The sequence below is a fragment of the Sphaerodactylus townsendi genome, linkage group LG11 (assembly GCF_021028975.2).
Source record: "Sphaerodactylus townsendi isolate TG3544 linkage group LG11, MPM_Stown_v2.3, whole genome shotgun sequence".
NCBI classification, from domain to species: domain Eukaryota; kingdom Metazoa; phylum Chordata; class Lepidosauria; order Squamata; family Sphaerodactylidae; genus Sphaerodactylus; species Sphaerodactylus townsendi.
In genome coordinates, this window is record NC_059435.1 from 49,724,597 (window position 1) to 49,748,249 (window position 23,653).

Consider the following 23,653-nt stretch of genomic DNA (forward strand, 5'->3'; position numbering starts at 1 on the left):
CCTCCACAGCAGGAGCGCAGGGTACACGCGTGCCACGGGTGCAGTTTCCCCTTGTTCTGTCCCTGGTGGGTCCCCAATGGGGAGAAAGGGCAGAATATCAATGAATTAATTAGAGGAGGTCTAGGGAAATAGGAGAGGTTGGGGGTTGGGAAGAAGAGAAGGAAGTAGGGAAAGGTAAAGAAATAAGTGTCAGGAGGAAGGAGCTTGGGAAGAGTGATGCATGGGGAAATGAAGTGCCCCCATGAGTCCTGGCAGGGTTCCCAGCTTGTAAATTCCTAAAAATCTGAGCCAGAGCAAATGGGAAAGTTCCCCGTGGGCTCTGTTGGTGTTACAGTGTATGCTCTGTGTTCCTTGGCTGTGTGAATCAGTGACAACAGAGTGTTAGACTCACAATAGGAGTCTAGTTTCATATACTGGTGAAAGAAAATCGCACACATACATAGGTGTCTTCCATCCCCAACATATCTCTGCTGCAAGTGCACCATCTGTTTTATCTGTTGGCTGGGAGGCATGTTTTGCATTCAGATTTGGTACAGAAGCCTTGTTTTCCCACCATCACTATTATCCTTGGAGAGAAAGGGTGTGGATGCTTACAGTGCCATCCCAAGTAGACTTACACCCTTCTCAGCTCATGGATTTTCAAGGGTATAACTCTGCTCTGAATGGCACAGTTAGCGTCTGCATATTTCCTGGGTTATAACAGGAGATGGTCAAATTGTTTTTCCTGCAAGGGCTTAACTGCCTTCTTGCTCTGGGTCCTGAACTGCTGCGAGCTGACCCTCTGCTGCTCTTTATTTCTTGCCTGCCTTCCATAGATGGATGGAGGAAAGGTTGGGTTTTCTCATCACATTTTTTCTCAGTAGTATGGTGCCTATCGAAGTAAGGCTCACGATTACTACAATGGGAAATGCACAAAAAAAAAAAAAAAGGCAAAGTAAGAGGAATTCCAGTGTGTTTGTCTTCCATTTGTCTTCCACAATGGGATGGAAGCTAGACCCTTACCACACCCTAATAACATAGTTCTGCTTGTCTTCTATAAAAAACTCAGTTGTTTGTATATATCTTCATTGAAGAGCGTTCCTTTAGATTTGTTTGCTAGAAAGCTTGAACAGGACCATTCTGCTTGGTTAGCTGATAACTTCGTAAAGAAAACAGTACTGTTTAATGATGTCAAACAGTGTGGGTAGTCTAGCTGTATGTTCACAAAGGCAAAGAATAATGCAAAAATTATAATAACAGGAGGAGCAGCTAAAGCAGAATAGCTAAAATAGAAGCAGTTTGTTCAATATTGTAATACTTTGAAATTACTGACAAAACTCTCTTAAGAGCTGGTAGTGTGATATTCTGAAAGAAGTCAACCTAAGCTTTTGTTATATATATATATATAAAACCAGTAATATATTCCTTTCTCAGATGTGACCCAGCTTAAACCTGATAACATGAAAGTTTTTTTTCTGGATATCAAACATTCCGACTTTTAAATATGCACATTCTAAAATCGTCATGAACAGTTAAGTCTCCACTGCACAATGCAAAAGGTTTGCCCTAATTCTGCAAGAATTGGCATTGAGTGATTTTAAAAGTAACTCTGCTTGCCACAAGAATGAAATGCAAGGATTTTTTAAATGCAACATGTTTTTGCTTTTGTTTCCACCATAACTGTGTTAATAGAGGTAATGTTATCTTATACTTCTGAGCAAATTTCAGTTTAGTGAAAACTCTTGAGTTATTGCAGTTGTGAATTATTACTGCAGTGCTGTTTGTTCCATTCCCTTGTAGGAATCTATGCTAGAATGAAGAAAATGGGAAGTTGTTACAATGAGCAGAAACTTTGGTCCGATAAGTTATTTTATTTGGCAAAAATCTGCATTATGGAGATCAGAGGGGTTTTTATGACAATGCCGATGTATTGATTTTTTCCAGTGTGTGGAGAGCATGTCTGGACAGATAGGCATATCTGGAGAAATACTGTAATGGGAGAAATACACTTTATGTAGTATTAGCTCAGCTAGCTATATCCACGTTTGAGTCCTGATTTGAGCACCATTAAAATCAGCTGGGGCCGTTCATGCGTCTGAACTGAAGTCAGGATCAGCGCTGATATCAGCTGAAGCTGGTTACAGAGAGAGGGATGTGAGAGGCTTTCTTTGTGGCACTGGAGTTGTTCCTACAAGCCTGCTTATCCTTGAACGAAATAACAATCGCTTTTCCTACAGGGCGGTTACATTCTGTTAAATGAAAGAGAGATGAAAGTTGCTATTTGTAAACGTAGGCCATTTATACATCTTTCCTGCTCTAGAATATATTTTTTCTTTGACATTAAAGCTGCATTTGCTTATCCTTTTACAGGAGAAAAATGAGTATTTTGAACAATGTAACCTAAAGACGAGCAGGTTTTTGTACAGGTTATTCTGAAACTTCCAAGTTTTAATTCTTTGAATATCCTTGTTTTTAACCTTCTTTCCCTCATAGGAATGTGAAGAGTTTCATTTCATTTCACATTAGAGTGGTTTTTATTTTTTTCTTTTCTTTAAACCAACTTCACTCTCACCTCTTCCAAAAAATAAATTGAGTTGTAGTCAATAAAATACTTTTGTAAAAATAATAAAGGATACCAAAATGACCGCTGTCACTCAATTTTGCTCTATTCCCTCCACCTCCACCCCCACCCCACCCCCCACCCCCCCATGTCAGGGGATGGTGTCATATATTTTAATACAGCTACCAGACCTGAAGACATGGAAGGTCTGTAAATCATTAAATGTTACTACTTCTGCTACTTGCAGTCAAAATAGACACATACTAGAGGCAGAGCCGAATGTTAACATATTTGACAAACCTGTGACTTAATTGCTTTTATAACATCAATCAAATAGGCTCCACTTTGATTTCTTGGCTCGGCTTCTGAGGAACTGTTGTAGCTAATAAAGTGAAAAATATCAAGTCTTCTGTTTTTACAGCGCAGAACTGGTCAGAGCTTGTAAATAAACCATATTTTCTTACTTAAGACAGACCGTTAGAAAATTAGAATAAGGAAATCTTAAAATTTTGCGTCTTATATTTCTCAGAAATTTAAATTGGTACAATATTAATCTTTCTATTAACATTTTGCAGTATAGTTAAGCTTAGTAACTGATTCTTAATGAGCATATTATTTAGTTTTGGTTCAGTTCATTTAAAGAGCTCCCCCCAACCACACTTTTCTTGGCATTTTTGTATGAAATGTATGTGTTGTCAAGAGCCCCCCCCCCCCCCAACTGTGGGTTTGTATTGTGCTGGGCTATTCAAACTGTATGTTTTATTTTGATTTGTTTAAAAAAGCATTCCTTGATATTTGAAGAAATACAAAGCTAAATTGCAAAATACGGAATTGCGACATCTGGTGTCATGCTGGCTTTCCACTTACGAAGGGTCTTTGTGGCAACCAAATAGGGGAAAGTAAAGCAAGCACAGATCCCTTGGGAATCTTTGTTGTACCAGGGCTTAGTGCATGTGCATGCCCACACACCTTCACAAATTCACACTTGCAAAACTTTCTGATGATGCATTTCCTAAGAACAGTGACAATCACTGAATGTGTCTGCGCCATAACAAGGAAGGAGGTGGCAGTTTAAAAGCTTGCCACATCTTAAAGAAAGCATCTGGGGGAATACTGACATGCCTAATGTTGTGTTGGATAGGTACTGCTTTGCTTAGTAGCTAACGTGATGTAGTGGTTAATATGCCAGTCTAGGATTTGGGACACCCAGTTTCAAATTGTCTCTTGTCACAGGGAAACTTGATGGGTGATCCTATGCCAATTACATTCGGTCAGCCTAACATTAGTTGTGAGGATGAAATGGAAGAATGAAGGATGATATAAACCATTTGGGGTTTGCTTTGGGGAGAAGCAGGGTGTTAGTAAAGTAAATAAATAAACAACCATTTCTAACAATGGCCCATTTTAGAATACTTATATAGTTATATAGTGGCGTTACATGTGTGTGTATATATATATATATATAAACCTTTAATGGCATAATTAAAACAACAACAGCAATATAACAGCAATAATGGCAACACCAGTGTAATAAATACAATCTCCGTTACATGTATATATAATACTGTAGATACTGATACAGGAAGAATACTGATACAGGAAGAAGTTCAGAAAAGACATCCTCAAGTGATCAACAGATTTCAAAACTGCCTGTATGATGAAGGCCTTTTTATAGAGAGAGGTCTAAAACTGCCAACGGCTTGTTGAAAGTAGGGAGAGATTTTTCCTTTCTCTTTTTTAATTCTACTAGACCTAAGACAGACAAAGGAGAGTTCTTCCCCTCACAGCACACAATGAGTGTTTAGAATTGATAACACAGGGATGTGGTTCTCGTGGCCAGTTTTCAGATAGATCCAACACATGTATAGCGAAAAGGTCTGATAATGGGGTATGAACTACGATAGCAAAATGGAGCCTCCATATTCGAGGAAGTAAATTACTGAGTTCTGGTGGCTGAAGGACAAGTAACAATGCTCCTGGCTGGCTTCTGTTGGAAACAAAATGCTGGACTTGATGTCCCTTGGGCTCTTCCTCCAGTCTTATATGAGCTCAGGCTGGTCTCATTTTTGGGAAAACCTCAGTCTATTTTCAAGCAGACTTTTTCAGCATTCAGGCTGCTGTCTCTTTCTCTAGTGCACTCAAGTGTTGCTTGTGGTTCAGCAATTCATTTCCTTCAAAGTCTCCAGTGAGTTCCTAGCATGATTTTGCATACTTTTGGTGTACGCTTAATCATAGTCATGTAGAGGCCGAAATATGTGGACTGGGGAAGTGAAGAAAAAAGATCTCTAAAGATGTGGTGTTCTTCTTTATGTTAGTTATTGTCCAAGGTGGAAGCAAACAGGCACATTGCTTCTTCTCCTGAGTTGTAGGTAAGGCAGTCAGCACTTAGCTAATAATTCTTTTCTCCTAAGTGACCAAACGCTCTTTTTATCAGACAAAGGAGAAATGTCTGGAGATACTTCTCCATTACTCCTTTTCTACCCAGGGGAGTTGAGAGAAGGGATGGAAAAGAATGATAGACATGTGTGTACAAGGTTATACTGCCATCGAGAGGTGTCTAGTGATATTGTTTGATTTGTTTTTTTAAGTCACTGAAAGTGTAGGGAAAAATCCATTAAAGTATATTAACCTACAGTCTCGAATGGATGAGGCCTATTTGTCGTTGTCGTGTTGTGTGGTCATTGCATCCCAGGATAGTTCAGCAGTTCGCCTCAAGTCATGTTGTGCAAGGAACCTTGCTGGTGCTCTTGACTGTTGAAAAATAAAAAAGCTGAGGCTGGAATGTAGGATGTTGTGAGAAATCATTGCAAGGGGTTTTTTTTTCTCTCCATATTATTGTGACAGTGCTTGCAGTTGTATTGGCCTTGCTCCTCTAACTCCAGTAGTATGTCTGATGCTTTTGCATCACAGCTGTTATTCTGCTATGGTGACTGGCCACATATTACTTGGCTTGTTCTGCTCTAAACGTTACTCCATTTCTCAGGAAATTCTCAGAATGACTTCCAGTTCGAAACATTAACTGACATAACATCCCACTGGTAAAAAGCCACCTTCCTGATACCACTAGCCGTGTGTCTTTGGGTCTTTGAGGTTAGTTAGTGATGAGGCAAACTCTGACATGGTTTAATTTACGTAAATGCAAGAATCTGGCTTAGTAAATGATAATTGGATTTTTACCCTGCTTTTCAAGCAGAAATGTGCCCTCACAGTGCTATATCTGTTGAAAGCTAAAGCGGCTGTTGATTATGTGCGGGTAAAGCGTGGCCAATTCACAGCAAACTTGTAGTGATCCAGTAGAGTTTTCAAAGCAAGAGACTAACAGAAGTGGTTTGCTATTGCCTTCCTTTGCATAGGGCCCCTGGTAATTCTATGGTGGTCTCAGATTCAGATACTAGTCAAGGGTATCCTTCTTAACTTCTAAGATCTGACAAGATCAGGCTAGCCTAGGCCACGAGGTATGATTGGCTGTTGATTCCAATATCATTAAAAATGTACTTGGGAAGGGACTCTCAGGGTCTGGGTCCAAGCACAGTGTAAGGGTATGTAGCTGCTTACTTTAGTACTTCTGACTTAACTGATGATAGCGGGTAACTGGATTCTTGCATCTAGTGGAGTTTTTGCAGAATTAGCTGCTGCTAAGCATGTGAAAGGCTGAGGAGCTTTGCAGGACCTGAAGCCCTGAATTATTATTTTTTTTTGCAGCATGGTTTTTTAGATGTTATCAGGTCCTGTTTGTGCAGTTTGATGTCTGACTTGGCATGCTTAAGCACTGGAAACTTGGTTTTTGAATAAAAACAAAATGTGAAATTTTTGATTCTCTGAATTGAATGTTTACGCTGCTCTTTCTCCTCCTTTCTAACGAGCAAAAGTTGAAATGCATCTCTCCTTCCTCTTCATTTTCACCCACACAGCAACACTGTGGAGCAGACTAGGCTGACAGTTGGATCTAAAGTTGCTTAGAGATTTCATGGAAAGGGGAGGGATTTGAACCACCATCTCCCAGTTCCTAGTCTGACCCTGCTATCTTGTACCAAATTATTCACTGTAGAGTTATGAAATGTAGATAGCCTTGATTGTACAGGTATCACAGAATACAGAGAGTACTTGGAATCAGTTTGCCCATATTCTTTCTTCTGTTAATTAATCTTCTTGGTTTGCAAATTATTCAGAGTAAGCTTAGTTGTTGATTTTAAAAATAATAAATGGTTTAGAACCTTCAATTTCTTTTTACAGAGTTTGAAACATTAAGAAGAAAATTATTAAGAGGAGATTTCCTGATTTAATTATTTCCATGTAAGGATGATGTCCATAGCTGCAGCTCATTAAAGAAAATAGAAGGAAATGGCTCATTGCAGATCAGTTGAGGAAAATGCTGGAAGAAGAGCCAGAGTGGACTTGGAAACAAATTTTTGGCCAGAGATCAGAAACAAGTGACTTGGCCTCTTGTAACCTTGAGTACTACCATTGATTTCAAAGCGTTTTAAGGTTGGAGTGGCTTTATTAATGCAGTGTATCTGCAACAAATCCACCCACCATGTCTTTTCAGGAAATGTGGGATTTCCAGTTAGATGGTAATGGCACATAAGAACAGACTAAGTATGCTTTATTTTCATGCTAACACTTTAATTCTTGACTGCTGGTGGCAAAAGGGGACAGCAGTCTTAGGAGCACTTGTGTTGGCAAATGGTCTGACCCACCATTGAGAGGCACGTGTCTTATTCCAAAGTCCGATGAGAGTTTAGAGCACCGATCCTGTTGTTATCCTCTTGTTTTGTTCCCTCTTTTTGCTGTGGCCACATAAACAATCCATTTTCTCTTCAGTTTTTGTGAGATGCATTTGGAAAAGTAATTTTTTCAATTTATGCACAATGCAAGAACCGTTATCACATGCAGAAGGACTAATCCAAGACTCAGTTGTGAGTCCATTATGGGACCCACACAAGTTCTGCTGTTAACCCAAAGCTATCCTCTTTAGATCCATATCAGAACCTGTCTTATAACTCAGAATTTTGGCTCATCTAGCTTCATTTAGCCTCTGCTCTAACTGGAGCAACTTGTTGGCATGTTGGACAGAAAAAAGCCTTCCGTGATGCCTCCTTCAATTGGAGATGCCGAGACTCAAACCTGAGACCTTTTACCTGCAAAGCTGGTGCTCAACCTCTGAGCAGCCATGGTACCACCAGGTTCTCTGCATTTGTTTTCCAACTCTAGAAGGCTTATCAATCAATACAGGTGGCCCAGTTAGTGCTTTCTGAAGGAGAGGAGAGAAAGGTCATGTGAGCAGGGGTCCAGGTGATTTCTCTCATCCTGTCAGGACTACTCATTGGATCCCCACCCTTCAGTACTTTCGTAGTAACCAAATGTAGGATGAATTTCACTATCTGATGAATATTTAGTTGCTAGAATCCTGCTGTTTTAAATGCTGTTGGCATCTGTTTGTGGCTAGCTACAATATGCAAGTAAGTATGCAACTACTTTTTTAAAGAAGTTGACAGAGTTGTTGGAGAAACTTTTTTTGCTTGAGTCCTGGGGCAGGGGAGAGAAATGGAAAAGAAATAGATCTTGCCTTGTGCGTAGAGAAATGATGTTCAACTCAGATTAGCAGCAGTCGAGCAAAAATGCCATTTGAGGATATACAAACTTTCTGTTCAGTAACTTTTTAAAGGCAGAGGAAATTAGCTGTTGTAAATACATATGTTCCACAGAATTTTTTGTACCTGTGCCAAAATTGAGAGAGATCCTGCCAGGCCTTGTTACTGAAGGAGAATGCTGCAGATATTGCCAAGCAAGCTTCATTTCTTTGGCATAGTTAATAATTCAGGTTTTATTTTGTTTTTAAAAATGTTTACTAGTTTCTCTGTGCTTCTTTTGGCTTGTTGGTATGGTGGGAATAGATGGTAATGAATATTTCCTTTCAGCATCATTGTCTGTGATTAACTGCAATTGCATTTGTTTATCTTAAGGTGGCTCAGTTCCCTTTCTTTAATTTATCATGTTGAATGCCCAGTAGTCTGAAATAGAGAAACCAATTACAATTAAAAGGCCTAATTGCCAGTAGTTTATATCTCAGTGCAAACTACTAAGTACTGCTGCTCAGCCTCTGTTCATTGTAGGGGGGCAGAGGCTAATGGCCGAGCACCATTGAAACAAGCGGAACTTCTTCACTGGAAGTGTTTGATGTGTCGTTCCTTTACCTGTGTCGCAGGGTTTACTGGAGTGCTTACCTGTGTTGCAGTGCTTACTTGTTTTTCTTGCTTCCCATAATCCCATAGGCTGGAGCATCGCAAGTCATTTTCACCAACCCATTAGAAATTGTCAAGATTCGTTTGCAAGTGGCTGGAGAGATCACCACTGGGCCACGTGTTAGTGCTCTCACAGTATTGCGTGACCTGGGGTTTTTTGGCCTGTACAAGGTAATAATAGTTTTGTGTTTAAGCTTGAAATGGAATGGAATGTCTGCTTTGAAAATGGTTTATTTCTTAATAGGAAATTCTAGCTGATGGTAGAAGAACTCCCTTCTTCCGCTAGCCACAACTAAGGATGAGAACCTCATAGGGCTGTTGTGAGGATAAAATGGAGGAGAGAAGAATGTAAGCTGCTTTGGTCCTTTAAGGAGGAATATGTGGTATTATGAAGAAAATAAATGAGGGGTTGTAGATAAAGTTTCTTTCAGATTTGCATCACAAATGTTTTTGTGCTTTGAATTGATTAGCTACCAAATCCTGAAAACTCTATACGTGAAGAATGTTCTAGGTACAGTAACTGGCATTTCCTGCTAAAGAATCTTGTTGAGATTCCGTGGCAAACCTCTGCCAGTCACAGGATTCAGTACTCTACCAGTAGTCTATCTCAGTATAAGACAGGTGTAAATGTTAATAACTAAGGGTCCATCAGAACAACATCTGGCCATAATTGTCCACTTATTGTCCTTTATGTAGCTTTTCTTGAGTGTAAGCCAATTGAAATCTCTGGACCATCTTGCCTCTCTATGTCTCTCAGTGCCATTCTGATTTTATCTGCTGTCTCAGTGGACTCAAATTACTTTTGCTAATGAAGAAGAAGAAGAGTTGTTGTTGCATGGATTTATATCCCCCCTTTCTCTCCTGTAAGGAGACACAAAGGGGCTTACAATCTCCTTTCCCTTCCTCCCCCCCCCCAACAAACACCATTTGAGGTGGATGGGGCTGAGAGAGCTCCAAAGAATTGTGACTAGCCCAAGGTCACCCAGCTGGCATGTGTTGGAGTGCATAAACTAATCTGGTTCACCAGATAAGCCTCCACAGCTCAAGTGGCAGAGCAGGGAATCAAACCCCATTCTCCAGATTAAAGTGCACCTGCTCTTAACCACTACACCATACTATAGTACAATATTAAGCAGAGTTGTACCCTTTTAAGTCCATAGTAATTTTTAGTAATTGTTTGATGTCACATAGTAAATTTTAGTAATTGTTTGATGTCACAGTTGCTCTGAAGTACTTCAGCCAGTGGCAGCTGCTTGTTCTGGGTAGGTTGGTTGGCCAGGCTGCTGTTTGCTTAGGAAAACTGAGGAAGTCCTGTCATTTCCATTAAAATCATTTCAATTAAAACCAAACCCTTAAAATCTGGGTCAAGCATTTGGGGAACATGCATTAGAACAGTGGTTTCCAACATTTTTTGGTATGATGACCCACAAAACTAAATTTACATGGTATAGTGAGCCAATTGTAAACATTGTGACCAAATCAATAAAACTGCAAAAGCCTGGATCCCACTTTTCACAGGCTTCGAGACCCACAGGTACCTGTTAGAGTTTCACAGGCTTCGAGACCCACAGGTACCTGTTAGAGTTTGAAGACAAGGAGAGCGAAACAGCCCATCCCTGTCTGCGAGCTGCAACATCTGTCAGTTTCTCTTTCTCTCTGTCTCTTTTTGAAAATTGGGGGGGGGGAGCTTTTAAATTGGGTAAGGTGAGGTGGGAGGAGGGGGCTGCCAGGGAGTGGGTGGGAGTTTCCTGTACTTCTGAATCCAAAGGGTTAAGTTGCTGGTGGAACCTAAGAGGAATGTTAACGGATCAAGAAATGACATGCTGCCTATTGTTTGTTGCTATAGGATCAAAATAACAATTATACATGCCAAATAAATTCTAAACCTGTAAGGTAGGGAAAGAAGGGATGGCGGTAAGTACAGGTGCCAGAAGCATTAAATAACCGTCTCAGACAAGGTGCACCACTGTTGTCTTGAATTCTGCGAGGTCCTCTCAGTCTGGCATTCCCCCCCCCCCTTTTTTTTTTTTGCTAGACAATGTGCATTCACTGCAGGAGACTAGGTTAAGCCTGCGTCTCCCAGACCTTCTGGCTCCTTGTGCCCAACCCCGACACAGAGGTGCCTTTGTGAGTATAATTACCCTCCCCTTGTAGTAGAAATAGTTTATTTAGATCCCTGTTTTTTTTCCTTTTTTGCAGGTAGGGCTGGAATAAGCAGGAATTAGCATGCGAAAGAACCTGCCCCAGCTCATGCTTTCTGAGTTGATTATCCATATCTTCTGACAACCTGGGGTTCTTTTTCTGGATTGGTTTGTTGGCCAAGATGCGATCCAAGATTAAAGTCTTTGAGGGTTGTTAAATAGATTGGCTCCTCACCTTCGGTTGGTGGGCATGGCAGAGCAGCACATGCTTTTAATGTTTCTGCTCTCTCAAAAATGTCACGCCCAGCAGGTTCATGTTTGGGCTTCGAGGTGAAACTTGGGCTTTGGATTCTGGCAGCTTCAAAGCTCCTCGTTTGCCTTTGAGTGCATTGTCTGCATCCGAAAGGTGTCAGCAGTGAAAGAAAGAAATTGGGTAGACCTGCTGAATTTGGAAGCAGGTTTTACTGGGGTTGCCTGCCATTAAACATGCCTGAGTTTTATTTTATTTTTTCAGCAGTTCTAGAGACTTTTTTTTAGCAGTTCAAGAGCCTTTCTCCCACTGGCCCTCCTAATTGGCATTAGCTCGCTGCAGTGATTAACTTGGAAGCTAAATGAGGCCTGCCTCTAAACATGCATTCCCAGGCTTCAGAGGAGGAAATTTTAGACTGTTTAGCTATTGGAAGAGAGCCAAAGTTGGAACTTTAATAAAGTGGATTCAAGTTTTGAGCCAGCTTTATTTACACCTTCAGCCAACTAGCTTTGACAGATATTTTCTCTCTTGTATCCGGAAGGCACATTGCTGGAGGCCGTTTTAGCATAGTGATATGCTCCAGCTAGGGCTCTAGGGAAATGACCTTAACCACAGAGACCCAACATCAACAATTGCACTGCATGTTGCTTTTTTTGATTTTGAAGTTCCAGTGAATTATTGAAGAGGGATGTTCCTGCAGCCAATCTGCAAAAGATTAGTGCAAGAACAAGAAAATGTGTGCGTAAGACCCAAACTCTTTGCCATTTTAAAACACATGATTAGCACCTTGATCTGCAACTGGAGCAGAAGGTGTCTGGCATTTGTTGTTATAACGCCAAACATGACACAAATCTAATTAACTCTCTTGCTGCAGAGACGATGTGGAGATCTTTCACCCTGTGGAATAGGTAACATTTGTGGTGAATTCATCTCCACTTTTGCCTGCTGGACAGTCAGACCAATGACTCTCAGTATTTCTTGCCAAATGAATCCAACCCATAATGGAGCCTGTCTGTCTTTGGACTGTAGCTGTCTGATTCAGGCTGCAGTTCAAAGTCCTGTTGAGGATGCTTAAGACTTGCTTCATATTGTTGCAAACCAGCACCCACAACTATATCCAGAAAGACTCAGGGAAAACAGGTTGGACTGCAGTGTAAACCAGGCAGTTGGTTTCCTGATTGTTTGCGTGTAGCTACCCCACTTGTCTCCCCAGAGGGGATCCAAAGCAGTTTACAGCAGCATTCTCTGCTTCTCCTTTTTTATCTTTACGACAACCATCCTGTGAGGTAAGGTAGGCTGGGAGTGTGTAGCTAGCTAGAGCAAGGTGACCCAGAGAGCTTCCATGGGAGAGTGAGGATTCAGCCCTCATCTTCCAATCCAGCTTTCTAACCACTGTATTGCACTAAGCTCAAGATTACTGTTAATGTTGATGTATGAGTGGGGCTAACTTCATTAGCCTGAGGGCACAGTTACCAGTGTTCACAGGCCTTTTGTGCATTTTAAAGCATGTGGCTGGGCTTGTGCAGCAAAAGCAGAGTTTCATGTTGCCTCTTCTCTGGCCCAGAACCATAGAGTTGGAAGGAGCCATACAAGCCACGTAGTCCAACTCCTTTCTCAACACGGATTGCTTACTTCTTCCAGGACTCCTCTGTTAGACGTTCATCCTGCATCCATGTGTGAGGAAACTGGGCTGTCAGCTAAACCGTTGGCATGGTTTTGTCCCTTCCCTTCTGAGTTTAATCTTCTGTGATTTTTAAAACAATGATATGCAAGATTTGAACAGTAATTCATCCTGGGAGTCTCAGTTTTTCAGCAAAACCTTCACCCATGATGCTGGTTGTTGTCTGAATGAGAGCATCGTGCTCACACAGCTTGTCTTTCCTTTCCCAGGGGGCTAAGGCCTGCTTTCTCCGTGACATCCCTTTCTCTGCCATTTATTTCCCGTGTTATGCTCACATGAAATCTTCGTTTGCAAGTGAAGATGGGCGGGTGAGCGCTGGATATTTGCTTCTAGCTGGAGCAATAGCTGGTAGGTAGTTTTCTTTGTTGTGAAGGCATATCCCATGACTTCTAGGGGCTGCAGTGGCAGGTATCTTAAGATAGCCTGGTGCTAGATTCCTTAACGTTGAACCAGTTAAGCAAGGAAATATGGGTATTGGAGTGCTGTGTGGTTTTCGAGCTGTATGGCCGTGTTCTAGCAGCATTCTCTCCTGACCTTTCTCCTGCATGCTGCTAGAACACGGCCATACAGCCTGGAAACCACACAGCACTCCAGTGATTCCGGCCGTGAAAGCCTTCGACAATACATTAAATATGGGTATGTTGTTTTTTTCCCCAGTGTGCTTATGGAGGGAGAAAAACCCAGCATTCTGAGCAAGCTTGTACTTAGTAAATCGGTATGTACTGAGCGTGTACTTAGTAAATTTGGTACTTAGCAGTAACAGATTTAAGGACTGCATATCCATATTCAGGGACCTCACGCACCTTTCTTCTACTAGCACTTTCGCAGAAGCTAGTGACCTGTGTATGAAATTTGATGCAACTGGAAGCAGAGAGAATTGTAAAGTCCTGCTGAAAACATGGATACAAAAATCTACTTTTTCTGAAATATATATGAAGTCTAAGAAATAACACTGAGGTGCAAGCCAGTTGTAGCCAGTTAGAATGGATTAGGTGTTCACCCAAGGTACGGTATGTCTTGGGGATCTCTTTATCACATGATGTAGCAGGAAACATGCACAAATGGTGGTTTGATAGGCGTGTGCGAAAGGTAGACATTTCCATGGCTAATAAACACAGTATTTAAAAACACCAGATCTGGCTTAGAAGCCAATGCAGTGTTAACTACCGGATGTGGCTAATTAGTGGCGCAGATGGAACCTACCACCATACATTGAAGCATCTCCCCATAAGACCCCCTAAAAATCCTTACTTCTTTATCAACTTAATCCTAACTTCTGAAAGCCATCCCAAACAGAAAATCCTGCAGCATTTCTGAATGATGTTTACAAATATCCAAGGGGGCCACACTGGAATTTCAGAGGAAATTGTAAGTCATTATGAGATACAGCACTTTATAGTCTTATGGCCAGAAGCCAGTGAGGAGCAGGAACAGCACCCAGAGTGCTAAAGAACATGTTCTTGGCAACCTACATCTCTTGAGACTCATGTGCGTCATGATTTTCCATCTATCATATTGTTCATTTTAGGAGACAGGATAGTTTTGAATGGTGAATTAATGGTTATCTGTTTTTGACTGCAAAAGTAGTCACTGTAAGGATGACTGATGGAGTCTCATTTTGAGACCACTTTGAGGAACAAACATTTGAATAACTCTTCAATATGGAATCCGAAAACATGTTGGGAATCTGCTTCCAGAGGAAAGTTAGTCCTCCAATCACCTGTACAAGGGCCCCCAACCCTGAGTCCATCTCTTTAAGTTATACACCTGATGAAAATGGTCCAGGTCCTTTTTGTTATCTAGCTTGTGTTCAAATCAGCATATGCTTAAAGCAGAATGCACAAAACACCCACATACGAATCTGTCTGGAAGGAGAGGCTTTGTTATTATGACTGATAATAGAAATGTAATGGCTGGAGGAAGCAGGTCTTGTTTGCATGGAACGAAAAGGCGAAGAGTAAACACTTCTTTTCTTTCCTGCTGCGAAGCAATTAGAAAGTGTGTGTTGCGTTGCAGTTCAGAAATCTTCTCCCTGTTCCGTTCTCATTCGCTGGTTGCTAGAGCAAAGTCAGTTGTGACCATTTTGCCTATTGTTTCCTAAACTGCTGGGTTGTCTCTCAGCTAATATGCTCTTTATTTAAACAACGTAATTCGTACATATAGAATGCTGTGGATAGCTGTTCTTGGCTGCCTTTGTTGCATTTTATTCCTGACATTTGTTTTCAAACTCTAAACTCATTTGATTTGAAGAGGCAGGACCAGAGGCATAGCTGGGCCAGAGTGCACCCAGTGAGCACTCTGTATTTTCCGTCCCTCTCCTCCGTGGCCCCCTGCTCCCCACTCCCCCTTACCTTAGTTCAGCCTGGGAAAGCGGCCTGTTCCCTTCAGACTGAAAATGGCCTGGGGCTCGCAAGGTCTCCTGGGAAGTATAGTTCCCTCCAGGCCGTTTTCAGCCTGAAGGGAACAGGCCGCTTCTCCAGTCTGCTCTCACTAAAGTAAGTAGGGGGACGGGGTGATCCCCCCCACACTCACCCAGAGGCGCGCCGGGTGCAACATGCACCCCCACCCCCTGGTAGCTCTGCCTCTGGGCAGGACCTGTCTGGCCTAGGTGTGCCTTTTTGACTGATGCTTAGAGTTTCCCCTTCTCCTCCTGCAATCACAAGTTATTCAAGATGTCATTCTATTTCCAGCTCATCTGGAGGGACCGGGGAGATAATCCCAAACTCATTTCTTTCTCTCCCCAGACTGAAAAGATAGTATATTGTTGCACGTATAGAGGAAGGCAGTCCCCTGGGACCCCCATCAGTGCAAAACAGCCAGGCCTGTTCCTTGAAGTCACGGTGCAGAGATTTCTGAACATGTCTGCCTCCTGCCACTTCTGTTACCATCTTGTAGTCTCAGGTGGTAAGAGCTGGGTAGAAAATGGGAATATCCAGGTCTTCACAGATTGCTGTTTCAGAGTTCATGCATTGGCCTGGTGGTTTCGGCTTCCCATCTGTGGTGCAGCAGTCTTCCAACTGAGAGAGGCCCTGCTTCTAGGACTGAGGGGCTGATGCTTGGTTTTTAATATATGCAGACCAAGCAGCACTTCAGGTACAAGTGTACATTGCCTGACAGGTGAGACTTTCAGTCAGAATGCAGCAGTCTCACAATACACCATGCTGCGATATTGACAAGTGCTGTCCATAAAAGATATTGGTTCCTTGTGAAAAATGCCCTTAGACTGGGGAGAGCTGCTTCCTGTTTTCTCTTGGTTTAAAAGTAAGATGGATAGCGCAGGATAGCTCATTCTCATCAGACCGTGGAAGCTAAGCAGAGTCAGCCCTGGTAAGTATTTGGATGGGAGACCTCCAAAAAATATCAAGGTTGCTACGCAGAGGTAGCCGATGGGAAACCACCTCTGAATGTCTCTTGTTTTGAAAACCCCATGAGAGTTCACCATAAGTCTGCTGTGAGTTGACAGCCCCTGCCCCCAAAGCAATAAAATGCATTGCTCTCAAATTGTCTCTGCCAATTCCCGATTGTATCCTGCTCATAATGTCGGGATCTGGGTTGTAAGGAGTCACCTGTCACAACCATGGGGATTGGCTGAGGGGCCTCTCTCTTCCCAACATTCTGGGCCACAATGTACAAGCTCTGCTTAAATGATTTTTAAAGCCCCGTTATCTTATTAACAAATAAGAATAGACATAAATTTGACGAAGCAGGATTTGAACAAACAAAATAACTCTGTACATCTATCAAAACTATACCGGCTGTAAAGAATGTGGCTTTGAAGCTGGGCTAATGGTAACCCACCATAATGGAACAAAACCGTTTTTGAGCTCTGTGTCCTGTCTCGGTGTGAAACCTAAGCTGGTGTGTTGAGCCAAGTCATTTCTTAGATTTTCTAATTTTTCTTTCTCTGCCCATTGTTAAGTGATTGCAGACTGAGATAACCATGTCTCTTTGAAGTCCAGCCACAGGAGCAGCCTCTCTTTATCAGTAGTGGCCAATATATGTTAGTAAATGCACAATGACATGGATTTTATCCAGTATTTTCACCAGGTTTCCATTTTAGGTTATCTTCCTGTATAAGATTACTCCTTAGGGCAGTGACCACTAGAACATAAGAACACTAGGAAGAATATAAAAGGTATCTCCAAATACTTACAAAAATAAGAAAGATATTAGGTTAACAGGGAGAAAAATGTTACTGGAAAGAAACTGAAGCAAAGTTTTATACGACACCCTTCAATAGAATAAACATATGAATATTTGTTCAAATTCTAGTCATGATGGAAAAAATGCTACAAATTTTAGATTGGATTGTTATTTCTGTATTTTTACCAAATGTTAAGTCACCTGATTTGAGAGTGTCTGGAAGGATCTTTATAGTTTGGAACAGATTGGGGCCCTTTTCGCACAGGCCATTTAGATCAACTGGTAAAAACGCTGTTGTGGGGGAGAAGATCATTCCCCCCCCCCCACAATGGCATTTTCCTGATTCACTCATTGAGCGAGTCTTTTTGAAAACGCCAGCTTCCATCCGGTGCCGACGGAATGGCATCAGATGGAAGCCGGTGTTTTCCCCGCACGGCCCCCAATCCCATTTTACCTCCTGTCGGCTCCTGTTGCTCTGTGGAGGCCAGGGGACGTGCCTCCTGGCCTTCGACCCCAGAGGCGTCGCTATGGCCAAAGGGGCGTGTCCCCTGGCCTCAACAGAGCGACGGGAGCCGGCAGGAGGTAGCAGGACTGGGAGCAGTGCGGCCCGTGCGGAGGCCGTGCCGCCGGCTGCTGAGCCAGCGGGGCTGTTCATGCAAATGGACCTGGGGGGTGCACCAGCATGGACTATGCCAGTGCACCGCTGCTCATGTGGCCCGTGCGGAACGGGCCAGGAATTATTGCAATTTAAGCATTATTGCAGATCATTCTCAGAAAATGTGGACATAATTTGGGATTTGCATCACAAAACCAATGGCTAGTTCACACTCGCCAGTGACCCTGCTGGCTGCTCAGAAGCATGCAGGGCTATTGGCTAGCTTGCGTCCAGAAGACACTCGTGTGGACAGCCCTGTTTCTGACAGCTCGTGCCACCGTGAGATAACCAGCTATATGGATATCGTGTTTTCAGATTTTAGTTCTTTTCAAGAGCCAAAGTCCATCTTCTTGAAACCTCTGAGCTGAGATGAAATGGATCTTGCATGCTATTTCAAGGGAAAGTGTGACCACGTGAAGCCGTCATCTGCCAGTTCTTCAAATGTGAAAGTTCATGCAGTGTGTTTTCCTTTGGGTTTTTTTCCGGAATTTGGGAAAAGGAGGAGTGGTTCCTATTTTAGTGATAAACACCCACTTCTACATCTCTTTCAAAGCAGTCTACTAAAAAAAGTGAGATGGTATTCTGGAGCCAGACCACATTGGTTTGGACAAAAATTGTTACAGAGTTATTAAGCTTTAGAGGAGGGAAAAAGCAAAGGAGATTTATGCATCTCCATCTGACCAAGTTGGTTTGGAACTGATGCAGAATGGAAAAGTAATAAAATGAGAAGAGACACCGTCTTCTGAATACAGTCTTGCTTTATTTTTGTCTGCCCCTCCTCCTTAATAAAAACATGTATTTTATTAGATTTGGGGGGAGGGGGGGTTTAAACTGCTAGTTTGAATTCTGAAAGGCGTTGCTCCTTGGAATTCAGGAGTCCTGCTACAGAGGTAGTGGGAACTGCAGGCCTGTCTGCCACTGATAATTCAGTATTCTGTTGTCCATCAGCCACCATAAATCTTCCAGACAGGCCTTTTGATGAGGATATTATGGAGCCTGAAATATATGCAAGTACTGAAAAAGTACATGCATGTAGCTATACCTGTTTGTCTGAGGTTAGCAAGATTTTTTTTTCATCGAGAAAGCTGAGATTCCAGAGCAGACTTGCAAATGCCAGAACCCACCAAAGAATTTACTTTTACCGCTACCGAGTGACCTCAAGACATTTATTGAACACTTCTGTTTACCTCCTAAATTTCAGAGTACATAAGGCTGAGCTTCCCATCTACCCAAAGCCTTGTGGAAGTCTAACACACCTGTGATCACAAGATCCACTTTGTCCCTCCTTCCTTCCCCTTCAGGCTTTGAAGTAAATTTCCTTAAGTTCTGAACTGATGATACTTTTTCAGGGAGACTGTAGAATCCCAGTAGCTAAGTATGGTCCTCCTGTGAGTATGCCATTTTAAAATATAGGTGGAAAATCACACATTGGAATAATCCCCCATATGCTTAATAAACAAACAAACCTCTCTGCTTTGAATACATAGAAAAATGTTATGTCAGAAAGAAGGCTAGGCAGGTTTTGAGGCAGAATGGGGAACTGCAAGTTGGAACGTTTACCCATCATGGCATCCCCAAATATGTTCTCCAGGAATACCTGCAGTGTCTTCAGGAGCACAGCAGACCTTCTTTCTTTTTACTTGGGTTGGCTTTTAATGGCTGTTGTTAAATTCTTAGGGGGTGGGATATTATTTTTCCCACTAGCCATGTTATGATTTGATTGTAGTGGTAAGGGAGGGGTTGAAGTAGGATCATGAAAAAAATGCAGTTTTTTCACAGTGTCTCCATTTGTTAGCAACCTCTCCTTTCCTTCCTTAAGGCATGCCCGCAGCGTCCTTAGTGACCCCTGCAGATGTCATCAAGACAAGGTTACAGGTGGCAGCCCGTGCAGGTCAAACAACTTACAGCGGCGTCATAGATTGCTTTGGCAAGATCCTACGAGAGGAAGGTCCACGGGCTTTTTGGAAAGGGGCAGGAGGTAACCCTTGAATGCCATTTACCTCAAAGAGGGAAGTTTGTATGTCGGCTTCGTGTGTTAATGTTGCTTGTGGTCCTGTCCTTTTCCCTTTCAAGCTCGTGTATTTCGCTCCTCTCCTCAATTCGGGGTGACCTTGGTGACCTATGAGCTGCTGCAGAGGTGGTTTTATATCGATTTTGGAGGAGTGTAAGTATATTCAGACTGACAAATCCGATTTCATATTAGTTATAGGTGTTATTGTTTCCATGAAAGATTGTGTTAACTGAAATTTAAGGAGATTCTGTTTATCTGATATTTTTTCTACTAGGCCAGAGGTGTCCAACTGTGGCCCTCCAGATGTTCATGGACTATGATTCCCATCAGCCAATTGGCCATATGGGCAGGGGCTGATGGGAATCATAGTCCACGAACATCTGGAGGGCCGGAATTGGACACCCCTGCACTACACCTTAAACCTAGTGAGTTGGAGTTTAGATGAAGAATCTTTAAATTGATAAGAGAAGAGATATGCAAACAGTAAAGTGGTGAAATAGTTCATTCAACTAATACTATACACCTATTTGTGGGATTGACAAGTCTGTTGCCATTAATTTGGGGGAACACGACAAAAGGATTTACTTCACAGATGTCTCATGCCTGGTAAGATTTAGTTATTGACATATGCAAAATCTCAGTCTGGATGAGTAGCAATCTCCTGCAGCCTCACTGTCTGTCCCATTGGTCCCTGTTAGAGCTGGCCTGCCCACTCTGTGGCCCAGGGCAATCACCTAGGGATGGGAGGGGGACAATAAGCAGCACCCCTGGCCCCAGCATTCTCACCAAGGGTCTGCTTGCCTTCCCTGCTCCCTGAAGGAGGGAAGAGTTGGCACTTACCAGCTGCACCACCACAGGGTACCAGCTTCTACCCACCCAAGCATACCTGAACGGGTGAGGAACTGGCCTGACGTGCCTGCCCTGCCCAGTGAAGGAGAAGGGAGAAAGAGCAGGGTGTTGCCAGCTCTGCTGCCACCAGACTTCCACACAGCTAGCTTGCAGTGTGATAGTGCCTCCTCTTCCACCCAAACTCACGCACACTGAACTCAGCAGCTCAGAGTGTGGTGGCTGGATGTAGAGCCACCCAGCTAGCAGCTGGCCTGGACTGTTGAAGATCTTTGGGTGTTCCTGCACCTTCTGTAAATTATCTGAATTTCCCCAGTGTCATCACAACTTGTTGTTGTTGTTGTTGTTGTTATTAATCTACTTTTTATTTTAAACATTTCAGAAAGCCAGCAGGATCCGAACCTGTTCCCAAATCAAGGATTACTTTACCCGCACCTAACCCTGACCATGTGGGGGGCTACAAACTTGCCGTTGCCACATTTGCAGGGATTGAAAACAAATTTGGACTTTACTTACCTCGATTTAAGCCCTCAACATCTACCTCACAGGCAGCCTCAGTAGTTTGATCTTAAACTGGCTTTGACCAAAAGCTGGGCAATGAGCCATTTGTCTGATCAGTCTTAATGTTTTGTACCATTTGCTTTCTATCACAACCAAGATTGTCCGAGCTACAGTTTCTCCTTTTCCTTTTTAAGCATAAATACAGGTCTACGTGTTTCCTTTATCAGATCACCCTGAAATTCTTGCTACAGTAGCCATTCTCTCTCTCTCTCTCTCTCTCTCTCTCTCTCTCTCTCTCTCTCTCTCTCTCTCTCTCTCTCTCTCTCTCTCTCTCTCTCTCTCTTTATTTTTGGTTTAGGTCCTTGAATGTAATTTTTTTTGCTTGCACATACCTTGGATCATGAATGTACTTAAAGCTAGAGCAGGACAGGCATTCACATTTAGTAGAATGTTGTGCATTTTCCGGGGTGTACGGCCGTGTTCCTGTAGTATTTTCTCCTGACGTTTCGCCTGCATCTGTGGTTGGCAACAGATCCTTTGAAGATACCAGCCGCGGATACAGGCGAAATGTCAGCAGAAAATACTATCGGAACACAGCCGTACAATCCGGAAAATCCACAGCATCCTAGTGATTCTAGCCACGAAAGCCTTCATCAATACATTTATATGTAATGTTTATCCTCCTTGGGAAGTTTGGTGGTAGACCAACTGAGAGAATTATGAAAAATGATTACGCAGCTGAAAAGGCTGTTCCGCCACTGCTGCTGCATATTGAGTATTACATGGTGTCATTTAAATGTATTTTCAACAGAGATCATGGTGCAAGACGCAGAATGAAGTAGACCATGTATGTGTGAATTGGTTACATGTTCAATCTGCTATCTATGCTGTAGGCTTCATGAACACAAGAAGTTTCTGGCACTGCCAGTGTTCTACGCACATATGTACGCACAAGTTCAGTTCCTGGATTGTATTATGAAGCTTTTATGGAGAACGCGTTCTTCTAACGGGAACCAGATTGACAAATGTTTAGCAATTGCATTCACTTTCTAGGACCAGAACGTTTGGGGAGGCAGGAGTGTTGTTTTTCCATAAGCTGTGCAATTTGTGGAAGAACCTCGGAGCATGTCCTTATGCATAAAATGACATTTGGAAACCAAGGCCACAATTCACCAAGCAATGTAGCTATACATTCTCCATTCTTTTCCAGTACCGTGTGCTCTGGGGCTCTTCTTTAAGGGAGCAGAAAATGTACTGAAGGGGCCTGACTTGGACTTGCTGATATTTGGATTCTTCTTTTGTGTCATGCACTTAGACTAATTGCTGCTTGTTAAAATAAATGCAATAGAGAAAATCAATGCACTGTATTAATGTTATCTGCCTTAACTGCCAAATCGTAATTGGAAACAAATGGTGTGAAAATTCTTATTAACTTTGTTGAATTGAAAAGATTTTTTTAAGATAACCAGAATAAAATGTTTTGCTCATTTTTGTGATATATGCAATGTTTAGCCCAATGTAAATTAACGAACGTGTTGGAGAAACCATTCCCAAATTAATGCTGACATTGAGAGCAATGGAATCCATGACCATTTTGGGATCCATACTTGCACTTTTCTGTCTGCCTGCACTTACAACCAGGCCTGGCATTTAGGAGCTGAGGCGGCAATTTCATGCACACAGCAGGCTAAATGAAAAGGATTCAACAAGAGCCGCTTTTTATGCATCTCTTTACACATTGGCAGCAGTTTTAGTTATATTTTCATTATCCCCCTATATGGTTTATTTGCTTGCCACCAAAGGAGACAGTATGGATTTTTTGTGAAATCCCAAGCAGACTTTGTGTGTGGAGACAGTTTGGAAGGGTGGCCTGGGGGGGTGGGGGTTGTGCTTTGCCCAGTGCAATTTTCCTGATCTAAGCTGAACCACAGACTGTGTAGCAGCATGGACAGCATGGGCCATTTAGATCAGGAAAACAGTGATCAAGAAAGAGTTAAACACCCATTTCCCCAATGGTTCCCTGACCTGGTTTGCATATCACCTTCCCTGGCTATTTTGAACACCAATTTCCACCATCTTGTCTAGTTTCAGGGTAAATGAAACTAGGTTTAAATTGCAAAGCTTAGCTGGTTTAACTGTTGTTCCTAATCCTTGAAACTTTGGACTTGATTGATGACATTTAGTATATGAAGAAAGCATCAAACCAGCCTCCCCAAAATAACTCTTTATTATGAACATATCTGCAAACTCCTTCCCCCAGCCTCTGTTCAGAACTGCTTTAAAGGGGACACTAATTGAACACTGAGTGTTTTCATTTATTCATCCTGCCCCCCTCTTTTAAGTCCAGGTTAGCCTGATCATATCAGATCTCAGGAGCTAAGCAAAGTCAACCCCGAGCAGCAGTGGCGTTGTGGTTAAAAGCAGGTGTGCTCTAATCTGGAGGAACTGGGTTTGATTCCCCACTCTGCCGTCTGAGCTGTGGAGGCTTATCTGGGGAATTCAGATTAGCCTGTACATTCCCAACACACTCCAGCTGGGTGATCTTGGGCTAATGACAGCTCTACGGAGCTCTCTCAGTCCCACCTACCTCACAGGGTGTTTGTTGTGAGGTGGGAAGGGAAAGGAGTTTGTAAGTCCCTTTGAG

The 23,653-nt window shown here is 42.5% G+C and overlaps 1 protein-coding gene across 3 annotated transcripts in view; it reads left to right on the forward strand.

The window, feature by feature from the left end:
- SLC25A13 (solute carrier family 25 member 13) overlaps positions 1 to 22,505 on the forward strand; it is a 117,746-nt gene extending 95,241 nt beyond the window's left edge. For all 3 annotated transcript variants that reach the window (XM_048510970.1, XM_048510969.1, XM_048510971.1), the window contains 5 exons: positions 8,812 to 8,952; positions 13,063 to 13,201; positions 19,471 to 19,629; positions 19,725 to 19,815; positions 20,891 to 22,505. In XM_048510970.1, the coding sequence (XP_048366927.1) occupies positions 8,812 to 8,952; positions 13,063 to 13,201; positions 19,471 to 19,629; positions 19,725 to 19,815; positions 20,891 to 21,074 (714 nt within the window). In that variant the 3' untranslated portion in view covers positions 21,075 to 22,505. The remainder of the gene's footprint in view (positions 1 to 8,811; positions 8,953 to 13,062; positions 13,202 to 19,470; positions 19,630 to 19,724; positions 19,816 to 20,890) is intronic.
- Positions 22,506 to 23,653: the final 1,148 nt, after the last annotated feature.